Raw genomic sequence first — 11,607 nt, 5'->3', positions numbered from 1 at the left:
CTGCTGAAAACAGCGTTAGTCCGTGTTAGTTGCATCCAAAACACACAAATTAGAGGCAAAACAATAGCAAAAGTGTTCGGGAAAGTAGATACGTTTTGGACGTATCACCCGGCACCCTGCCGGAGGGGGAAATCATCGCCGGAGGCATCTACATCACCATGCCTACCTCTGAAGTGATGCATGAGTAGTTCATCCCTGGACTATGGGTCCATAGCAGTAGCTAAATTGCTGTATTCTCCAATTTGTGCCTCATGTTTAGATCTTGTAAGCTTCCTACATGATCAAGATCATCCTTATGTAATGCTACATGTTGTGTTTGCTGGGATCCGATGAATATTGTATACTATGTTAAGGTTAATTATATATTCTTGTCATATGTTATTGTTGATCTTGCATGCTCTCTGTTGCTAGTAGATACTCTGGTCAAGTAGATGCTTGTGATTCCAAGAGGGGGTATTTATGCTTGATGGTAGGTTCATGCCTCTAGTTTTCTGGAAGAGTGACAATAACTTCTAAGATTGTAGATATGTTGTTGCTACTAGGGAGAAAACGATAATGTTTTATCCAAGGGTAGTTATATTGTTTACTTTACACACATTTCTTAATGCGATAATCTGTTGCTTGCAACTTAATACGGGAAGGGGTTCAGACGATAACCGGAAAGTGGAATATTAGTCATAGACGCAGTTCAATTACGGTCTATGTATTATGTTGTAATGCCCACACGAATCTCATAGTAATCATCTTGTCATGTATGGTCGATATTCTGTCAATTGCCCAACTGTAATTTGTTCACCTAACATGTTAATTTTATCTTTATGGAGAGACACCTCTAGTGAACTGTGGAGCCCGGTCCTTTCATTTACACTGATAAATTCAACCACTGCAATCTTGTTCTAGTTACTTACTATAAGCTATGTTCTCTATATTTACTGCGAACATCTCCTTCCACTCGATACGTTTAATCCTCTGTGTTCAGCAAAACCGGTGTGATTGACAACCTCACTGAAAGTTGGGGCAAAGTATTTTGGTTGTATTGTGTGAAGGTTCCACGTTGTTGCTAACACCGGTAGTGCGCCCTGCCACTAGTCAGCTAGCAACACCTTCAGAAGTCACGCCTTTCTCCTACTGGTCAATTAAACCTTGGTTTCTTACTGAGGGAAAACTTGCTGTTGTGCTCATCATACCTTCCTCTTGGGATTCCCCAATGGTGTGCAATCTTCTCTCATCAGACTAATGGGTCTAAAACCGGTGATGGATTCCGCTCCGTCTTTCCTAGGCAAGAGCACAATGTTAGCGGTGTTGAGGATATGGAAGCTAGTCGCCGAAAGCTCCAAGAAAGCATTAATGGTCTTCATGAGGTCGTAATTGATAATGTCCCAACAAGAGCGAAAGAAGGCGATGGAGACACCGTCAGGGCCCGGAGCTTTGTCCATTGGCATTTCCTCCACAGTCTCCATTATCTCTGCCTCGGAGAAAGGGAGACCTAGATCTTCGAGAAGATGAGCGGTGGGGTTCAGAGCTTCCCAATTGAAGTCCAACAGACGAGGGGGAGGCCGCCCGAGAGTTTGGGAGAAGTGTTCGAAAATCAGATTGCCTTTATCTTCATGCGTCACGGCCCAGCCCGAGTTATGCCTGAGTCTCACGATGTGATTCTTTCGCTTTCTGGCATTAACCAGCAGATGGAAGAACTTGGTATTAGCATCACCCTCGTGGAGGTAGCGGATTCTAGAAGCTTGACGCTTGCAAGATCTTTCTAGAGCGGCGAGGCCTTTGACCCGACGTTTGAGATTGGCGCGAAGCCATCTTTCCTCCTGAGAAAGCGAGCAAGATTCTTGGGCGACATCCAAATGAAGAATGACATCGAGGGCCATAAGGAGCTGAAGCTTGCAGTCGGAGAAGAGCCCTTTACTCCAAGATCTGAGCCCAAGCACCGTAGATTTCAGCTTGTGGTTGAGATCTACATGTTGTGAATTCATCCGATCACTGAAGCAAGAAAACAAAGAGCACACACCAGCAGAACGTTGGAGTTTTCTCTTCAAATATTCAGAATGGCTAGTGGTCCGCTACAAAAGGTTTCTGCATAGCAGTTTTTCAAATTACTCGCCATGAAACACAATTACAAATAATAATCTTCTGCAGGTCAACTACAGAAAAATTGTGCTGGCAAGGACTAAGGCAATCATTGTTCACACATTTCCATGACATCTAGCAAAAGACAGACTGTTTCACCACAATCCAGTGATAAATTTATTTGCGATTGGTACCTGTAAAATAAATAAATAAATAAGTAAGATTTTTTGCACAATTATGATCTCTTGATTCATGAAGTAATTGTATGAACAAGATTACCATTAATAATTGAGTGAAGCTAAGATTGGCATTGTGAACTTCATGAAACTATCATTTGCAACTTTTCCTTGTGCATGTGCTTCTGATTGTGTTTGTGCACTACCACTTCCGGCCACTTCCCCAACCTCTTCTATCTGTAATGAAAGAAAATAGGAGGGTTATGATAATTGACTAACATTGAAAGGGAAGTTTTATTTAGAATCCTACCTTTTCCCTCTTTTTTCTTGTGCTTCTTATCAAGCCAAGTTCTTTTTCGTTCTGAAGTTTTTTGTTTCAACCTCCTTTTTCTTTAGGCGTGCACTAGTCAACAAGTCCTCTGGTGGGCTAGCATCTAATTGTACATAGATATTGGGCTGTGCTTGTACATGCATTGATTTTGTCTTCAATTTCTTTCCAAGGATGTTAACGGTGCGACTCGCCAACTCATGTGCGGCTTTTGGCCTAATACCCGTATCATCTGCCATTTCAATTCCAAACGCTTGTAACTCTGAAATTTTTCTTTGTGACACCATTAAGTGTAAAGTTTCTGGTACGAGTAGAGTGTGATTGTGTTCCAAAACCAGCTTTGTCACTTTGAGATTTTCTTTCTTCCGGTCCATATTGACATTCATGTGGACTTGGCAACCGGTTCTAGTTTCAGCTCGAGAGAACTTTGTTAAATGATCCCATTTTATCTTGTGATCGATGTCCTCATTTGCACAAATAAATTTACATGATGTAACTTTGCCATCAGATTCCCTTTTATTTGTATACCTTTTTCTGACCTTAAAGCCTTGTTGCCCACTGAAGCTCAGCCAAAATGCCCAAGCTTCATCTGAATTTCTAAATTCCATACCAACATGAGGAACCAAACCAGGTAGTACAACTCTGCAATGCAAATGTGAAGAAAATATTGGAACCAATAAAAATTCTTAAATTTCTCATGCCAAACTATGCAATACGGAAATTACCGATTCGAATCAGGATCATGGTGCGATTTCCTAATCTCTTCTGCCATCCCAGCTTCTTCCATGAACTAAGAACAACTTCTGAAACCTGTGAAGAAAACCACAATTATGAAACAACATGACATAATCTTGTTTGGGCAAAAATCTAACTATGCTGATCCAAATCGTACAAATAGGGCGCCGTTGGAAAGGTATGATCATGTACTACAACTTATATTTTGTGTCTCAGTCCAAATTAAGCAGCGATTAAGAGCAGTTTTAATGTACTGATTGCATCTACGTAGGGCATACCACAGAGAGAAGTTGAGAAAAGAACAAAGATGATTTACCTGAGATTGACGGGGGCAGAGAAGCGCATTGGCGAGCAGAGCAGCTTGTCCGCTCCAGGTTGGGCAAACTCCCTCGCGGTTCACGCGCCCTTCCTCACGTACTCGACTTCGCGCCCTTTTTTCACTGGCGCCTTTTTCTGAGGTGGAGCGCGCCCTTTTCCGTCTTCGTTAGTTGAGTTGAGCTGGGCTTGGCGTTGTGTTTCCTTGACGTTCGACCATATGCCTTATGATACGAATCGAACGAAAGAAAACCATTTACTTCCCTCTGCAGTTTTACCTGGAACGTCAGAGAATCTCGAGCTCTCATCCTCCCTCTTGGGTTCGTTCCTGGGTCCCTTCATGAATCATGACCATGGTCTTTCTTCGACCCGCAGATTGTGCTTATGAAATGGGGCGCAGTTGATATCACAACCGTTGTTTATAGTTGTGTTTCTCGAGATTCGGTCCAGCATGACCCCACGTGAAAAAAGAATCTACAGCTGTCATGTGTGTAAAAGCAACAGTACTTTTGACATTACTGCATGTACCATATGAAAACTTGATAAGGACTTTATAAATTCAACAGTACTTTTCGCAGGACTACATGAACATGGCATACGGACTACATGTGCAAACAATAGAGGACTTTATAGATACAGTTCACGAAATCAATTTTTAAAAATTAAATATTAGACTCATTTTGAAGAGTTCGTCGGGAGGAAGTCAAATATGCAAACAAAATCTCATTTGCATTTATTATGCGAAAGTTATACTCATTTTAGAATTAGTAGTGTATTTCAAGAAGAGAATCTTTTGCAATGAGTGGGTGAATTTACGGACCACGTATTTAAAGATCCCTACGAATGGTTGTGATATCAACTGCGCCCCATTTCATAAGCACTATTGCATTTTCGGTCTTTCTTCTGCTGCACCACGCTAGACCCACCACCCATGAAGCGCCTCCCTGTCGTCGCGTCCCCAAGAAAGATAGCCATGCGCATGCTCGCGTGGGCCCTATATGGGATATTTCGTCCCGCAAAACTGGATGCTGACAAAGCAGAGTAACTTCCTCCGAGTTTTGTATCATTTGAACGTGCCCAAATAATACATTTAAAATTAGATAACTTTTTTACCACACGTAGACAATGCAAAAAATGAAAATTGGAGAGGTGTGCTCGCTCTGTATTTTTCTTTTTCGTCCGCCGCTGCCCCCGACCCTAGCTAGTAGTCGCTCCGTTCCAGTTAACACCGACGGGACCCCTAGCTAGCCTAGCACTCGCTCCGTTCCAATTAACACCGACGCAGGAGCACGTAAGTTGAGCGGATAGAACGTACACACGTGGGCTCTTTCTCCAAGCTCCGGCCGAGCATTTGCGACTGAGCCTCGATCCGTCGATCAAGGGGCCATTTCTTCGATACCATACAGACATCCACGATGGGGGAAGCCTCGTCGTCGACTCTGCCTCTGCGGCTCTTGGTGGCCGCTGCGCTCCTTGCGCACGTGGCGACCACGACGTCCGCGTCCGTGTCGGCGGCGCCAAAGAGCCGGAGCAGGAGCTGCTACGGCCGCCTGTTCAGCTTCGGCGACTCGCTGACCGATACCGGCAACTTCATCCACTATTCCAATGCACCGGGCTCCGTGTCGCGACCCCCCTACGGTGAAACTTTCTTCGGCCGCCCCACCGGCCGCTGGTCCGACGGCCGCCTCGTCGTTGACTTCATCGGTACGCGAGCGCGAGCACGTTCTTGCTTGCTTAATCACTTCACTTATGCATGTGATTCGTTCTTACTTGTCTCTACTATTCAAATGATACGCGCAGTGGAGAAGCTGGGATTCCCGTACTGGCCGGCGTACCTGCAGGCGAAGTCGCCAGCGACGAAGGACGAGTTCCGGTACGGCGCCAACTTCGCGGTGGCGAGCGGCACGGCGCTGAGCCAGCAGTTCTTCCAGGACGAACACCTCAACGTCAGCGAGATCACACCCTACTCCCTCGGCGTCCAGATCGGCTGGTTCAAGAAGGTGCTCGCCACCATCGCCTCCACCGACGAGGAGCGGGAGGAGGTGATGGCGAGGTCGCTGTTCCTGGTGGGAGAGATCGGCGCGAACGACTACAACCACCCCTTGTTCCAGAACAAGACGATCGGCTGGGTCCGGCCCCTCGTGCCCTGGGTCGTCAGATCCATTGGCTTGTCCATCGAGGTAAGTAATGGTTAAACAGTGACATTCTTCTTTCGTGTTAGCCATGACGGATTGCTTGTTACACACCTCTTGGTTTTTACGCTAGCGTGAGGTAACAAGACACGTTTTTGTAGTGGACGCGGCTAATTTTCTCGGTTAACCTTATTTTATATGTAATTCATGTGTAATTGAGCAAAAGAATATGCAATTACACATGTATGTGTAATTACACATCCATGTGTAATTATTGTATGCATGTTACGATGCAAATCTAATGGTTGTCGAGTTGATCGGGCTCTAACTTAGTTCCCGGCTAACCGGCAGCTAGCAATCCGGTTTAGCAATACCATAAATAAATTTAGAATGACAATATACACATGTATTATGTATGTTATAAAAATCACAGTAGAAATTGATTCGTTAGGGGTGCACAAGCAGCATAAACTCAATGATTACGTCTCAAATTTGCATACAAAGATACTTACATATATACCAGTATGTGCAACAAGTTCGTTGAGTACCTGCAATGTAAAAATTAGAAACTAGCTTGTCAGCTCTCTAATTACATTGAATCAATTTCCATATTCATTGGTCACCGATGAATCAATGCCGCAATTTTACTACTATTCACAACTAAGACACTATTCACAATTAAAGAGAAAGAGACGGGAGACCTGCCTTCTACCCGGACCACTGCCAAAGCTATTCACAATTAAAGAAAATGACGAGACATGGACAGTATTCCAATTGATATGGGGACCTTGGAGTGTGCTCGGCGATGTAGCAAGTTCATAGAGTGTGGTCAATCGACAATGATGTTATGGTGGCTACAGCGGCATTGTATAGAAGATGAATACAATATACCCATGTACTCGTACACCTCGTCAGCGGCAATGTTACTGGTGGTGTTGAGGAGAGCGGGGATTCGTTTGATAGATCCTACCATGGAGTGATGGATCTTGAGTGGTCTATGTGTGTTACATGTTTGGTATCTAAAGATTCGGATATAGTACGTGAAGGGTATAGTGGTGATGATTTTGGTTTCGAGGCGTTGATCCTTAGGGGCGTGTGCACAAAGATTTCATGTCTATCATCAACAACATCAGGCTGACTTTGATAGATCGTTCTCACAAAATAATTTCATATCGAACCAGGAAAGTTAAATGAAGGCAACTACCAGTTGATGTATACAAGCACACATGGCTATTATATTACTTGGCGGGAAGTACTATCCCAGTTTTATGTCGTCCCAAGAGACGTAAAATACCCACCAACGAACGTGCGGATCTAAACATAAATTTGGAGTTAGTCTATTATATAGGTTGCTAGGAAAACAACAATAAATATATTCAAGTAACTAAGAACTAGAAAACAAAGAAAAATAATTAAAAGTAAACTATAACATTATAAAAATACAAATGCTTAAACAATTACCAAACAAGAGAGAACTTATACAATGTTTAGTCAAGCAATAGTGGTAATTTTTGTGATAATTCTCTAGTTACGATTTATGCCATAATGTACCATACATACGGCGGTCCCTCAAATACCATTGATTCCCATCTACCAAGGAAATAAGATAAGTTAATGTCCACTTCCCATTAGATGGTACCGTAGCAATAAAAGATTTTAATGTCATAAAGACCAGACCAAAGTTATTAAACTCTACGAACAACCCTATTGATCACTATAGTTAAGAGTAAAAACAATAGTGTAGCCAGCTGCTGGCTATTGTGGTTTGCCATGTCATCTATAGCCAATTTATAGTTGCCATATACAATAGTTGACTCTAAACAAGTAATAATTTTTCAAAATATGGCACACCCTTCACTCTCACAAGTGCCTAGGAGCACGTGCAAGAGCCAGCTCTTGCATAAGAGTCCACTTACCTCCTCTCTCATTTTATCACTCCTCCAACTTTTTGGATAAAGGGAATATATTAATATCAAAAGATACCAATTACACCCAGCCTCTGCAACAACGCTCCACCCTAATGGCAGTACGGATGCACACAGCCAAAAAAGAGAAAAGAAAACTAAGAAATAAAAGTCCCGCTACAGCCTTCTAGACCTAGCAACAGCAATACAACCACCACCGTGACAACACCTGAAGTACAAACTCTCCAAAAGCGACGCCTTCAAGAAGGAAACAGTGCACCAGCGCCGTCGTCGCCCGACCAAAGGTCTTAGGATTTCTCCCTGAAGATAGTCCCCACTCTCAAAACAATGCCTCCAACAAGAACATTGCCAGACACAACCAGTTAAGGCCAGACCTTGGATTTTCACCCTGAGAGGTAAGACTCCGAACTTCCCCTGTGCTGCCGCCCCCACATGCATACCACTGCTGCAAGCCCGAAACGCCAAGCAGATCCCTCAACATCACGTTGACTCGAACCTCCTTTAGTCAGTCCACCAATCCGGCCTTCATGATATTCCTTCTTCTGACTTCACCATGGACAGAAAAGTCACCAGATGTCAACACAGAATATAGCTTCACGGCGCTCCCTCCGGAACAAAACGGTCGGAATAAAAACATGGGTGCGCGCGACCGAATACCACCCGATCCTGCAAACTGCAGACAAAATATGCATTGTTCCATTCGCCAGCGGAGCTTTCCGGAACTCATCTCTCCAGCCAGATCAAAGCAAACTGACCTCCGGTAGATCTTCATCTTCGCTTGCGAGAAATCCGAGGACCGCCACCAAAAACAAAGCAAGACCAGCAGCCCCCACGCCGCCAGTCCCTCCTGCCGGATCACCAGGGAAGAAGACGGTGGCGCGGATCATGCGTACCACCGCTGAACCGTCACCGGGGTGGAGGCCGCCACCGCTCCACCGAATCGTCCATGGCTACCGACGGAGAGCATCAGGCCCCGGCCAAGTAGCCGTGCCGCCCGGCTTCCTCCACCGGCGCTTCATCACCTCCCATGGAACGCCACCGTGGAAACCCTCTCCTCCCCCTCGTCGTTCGACGGAAGGGGCGCCGCCAACGCCGTCGTGGCCGAGGCCGGGGCCGGGGCTGTGGCCGGGCCGGGGCCGAAGCCGGGGCCAAGGCCAAGGCCGGGGCCGAGGCCGGCAGCAGAGGCGGCTGAGGTGCGGCGATCCGGGGCGGCTGCTCGGAGCGGGACGGGTAGATCCTCCGCCGCCGCCCGGGAGGGGGAGGGAGAGGAGGAGGCGGCGGCTAGGTTAGAGTGGCGTACGTATCCTGCGGAGTCATCACTCCTCCAACTAAGCAAAATAATAATATTTTATCTCTTATAGCCATCTGACTGGATCTTATTGTAATTTCTCTAAGATGAGGTCCTCAAGAGATATTAATAGTTGTCACTTCGAAGGTTAATTGATTCTCAAAAAATTCTATTGAATTCATGTGCGGCCTAGTGGGTTTGATGTCTGCAACTAATCCAGGGGGGATTGGACACCTTCAATCACTAATATAGTAACATGAAGAGACAAGTACTAAATAAATAACGCCCATAGAGTAATACTAGATCAAAACACCATACAAACAATTAATCAAATAAACATAGAACTAGAAAGGGGTTCAAGCGTAATTTTAACCCATCACAAAGACCATGATAGGGAAGACAGGAGTGCTGGAAGCGGCCGTGGCGACTGTGCATGGGTCCCCCTTCCCACGACAAGGTTGTTGTGAATGGATATGGCTCCTGAGATGGCATGGCGGTAGGGCTTCACCGTGAAGGTGATGTAAGAATGCGTGTGGTCGGTGGCTAGGGCTTTCCCCTCCTTAAATATGATTCAGCACTCTGATTCAGGGGTTTTAGAGTGTTCTGCATTGAATAGGTCGGTGGCCCCTGCACAAAAGATGTTAGCTTTGCCTTCATGGAGTCGGAACCGGTTAGGACGTCTTGACCGAACAACTTCTCATTAAATTTCAATGTAATTTGTTTTCGATACTATTTTCTCATAAAACTTCGATTGAGATGGTTTTGGCCTCACTCGACTCATATGGTTGAGGAGAACACTCTCATGATGTCGGATCTTCAATTTGGTGAAAATATCATTTGCCCAACACTCCATATAGCTTGCATATGGTGACTTTGACTCCTCCGGATTGAATCCAACTTTGCTCCTTTCGCCGTGCTTTTTTCATAGAAATTCCCTTAACCTACATACACATCAAAGCGAAGTGTAAACTAGAAATAGCCAGCTCTTGCACGTGCTCCTAGGCACCTTGTGAGAGTGAAAGGTGGGCCATATATTAGTAAAGTAGTACATTCTTATAGCCAACTATTATACATGTTAGCTATATGATTACTATAAATAATATGACATCTTGTTATAGCCAACAGTTGGCTATACTATTGGAATTGCTCTTATCTTCTCTATGTTCTTCTCTCCTCTCCAACTAAGCATAAGTATTATATTTAAATTTTTATAGGATCTTGACTAAATCTTATTGTACTTGCTCTTGATCGACTTAGAGTGTGTCAATGTGTCATGCACAACCACCGTTGCCACTCCAAAGAAATCGCCCAAGTAATAAATGATTAAGGGTTTCCCATAGATGAGACATGAGTGCACCGGTTGACCGTTGGTCGTTTCTATGTGATCGGCATCTCTCTTGTGAATTTCGATGCGTCGTATCAAAATCAATGGCTTTGTAGTAATTGTCAGGCTCTGATCGACCTGGGAGCCAAGACCATCTACGTACCGGGCGTCTTTCCACTTGGCTGCGTTCCGCGATACCTCTTCTTCTTCCGCGGCAGTGAACCGGGCGATTACGACTCCGCAGGCTGCCTCAAGTGGCTGAACGACCTCACCATTCTGCACAACGACATGCTGAAAGCCAAGATCGACGAGCTCCGCCGCGACCACCCTGGGATGTCCATCACCTACGTCGAACAGTACGACGAGTTCCTCAGCATCATCATCGCGCCGGCGCGGAACGGATTCGATGTGGACACGGTGCTGGACGCGTGCTGCGGGGGAGGCGGGCCGCACAACGCCAATTTCACCATCCACTGCTCGGAGCCAGGGGCGGTGCAGTGTCCGGACCCGTCGAAGTACGTGTCGTGGGACGGCCTGCACTTGACAGAGGCGATGTACAAGATCATGGCTCGCGGGATGCTGCTGGACGGTCCGCTCGCCGCGCCACTGCCCACCGATCATGGGCCAGATGCAACCACAGATTGGCAATGAAGATAGAAGTAATATGTAGTAAAGCCATTTGCTTGAGGTCTTCCCGCCGTATACATTCAAAGTTAATGTAAATTACTGCTATTATTACCTCCATTCTAAAATAAGCGACCATGCTAGAGTCACTGAGTTGGAACTAGTGGGACGGAGCTGCCTCAATGGCACTGCTGTCAGATTGGTTATAATGGAAGTAACTAAGCTAGTAACATCACACACTTAAAGATGTTTTGGTGACATGGCATAGCAATAAATGAAAGAAGAGATGGAGGTGGTAACTAGACTACTCGTAGTGGAAGTAACTTCACTAGTAACTAAGTGTCCAACTCAGCAAATTTGCTTATGTGGCAGTGAGTTAATGAGGAGAGAGGAGGATGGGGTAACATAACTAGTTACTGTAACATCACACTTCTCAAGATACTACAATGAGTCTATAAGCTAATTAATGTAGTACTACTTTGATGTTACTAACCACTATAAATGAAGTAACATAGAGTAGTAACATGTGACTAGTCTAACATCACACACCCAAAGATAAAATGGGTATACAAACTAATAAAAAATGAGACTTTGCATGCTATCACCTCTAAGTTACTTTCCACTATGAAAGTAGTAACATGGACTAGTAACTTATGCATGACACGACCTTATGTTACTTCCCACTAT

At 45.0% G+C, this 11,607-nt stretch overlaps 1 protein-coding gene across 1 annotated transcript; it reads left to right on the top strand.

The window, feature by feature from the left end:
- Nucleotides 1–4,847: 4,847 nt before the first annotated feature.
- Nucleotides 4,848–11,063, top strand: LOC127327347 (GDSL esterase/lipase At5g45910-like). The gene is made up of 3 exons (XM_051354123.2): nucleotides 4,848–5,331; nucleotides 5,428–5,807; nucleotides 10,423–11,063. The coding sequence occupies exons 1-3, from the start codon at nucleotides 5,043–5,045 to the stop codon at nucleotides 10,945–10,947; spliced, it is 1,194 nt and encodes a 397-aa protein (XP_051210083.1). The 5' UTR covers nucleotides 4,848–5,042; the 3' UTR covers nucleotides 10,948–11,063.
- Nucleotides 11,064–11,607: the final 544 nt, after the last annotated feature.

The sequence above is a fragment of the Lolium perenne genome, chromosome 1 (genome assembly GCF_019359855.2).
Source record: "Lolium perenne isolate Kyuss_39 chromosome 1, Kyuss_2.0, whole genome shotgun sequence".
In the NCBI taxonomy this organism is placed as follows: Eukaryota; Viridiplantae; Streptophyta; class Magnoliopsida; order Poales; family Poaceae; genus Lolium; species Lolium perenne.
Note: the sequence above shows the minus strand (reverse complement) of the source record. Positions and strands in the feature narration are given on the sequence as shown.

Bases quoted from the DNA above. Each gene is read 5' to 3' on its own strand.
- LOC127327347 (XM_051354123.2), top strand. From the start codon at position 5,043: ATGGGGGAAGCCTCGTCGTCGACTCTGCCTCTGCGGCTCTTGGTGGCC. The intron at 5,332-5,427 runs GTACGCGAGCGC...TGATACGCGCAG, and splicing joins CCTCGTCGTTGACTTCATCG to TGGAGAAGCTGGGATTCCCG. The intron at 5,808-10,422 runs GTAAGTAATGGT...AGTAATTGTCAG, and splicing joins CCATTGGCTTGTCCATCGAG to GCTCTGATCGACCTGGGAGC.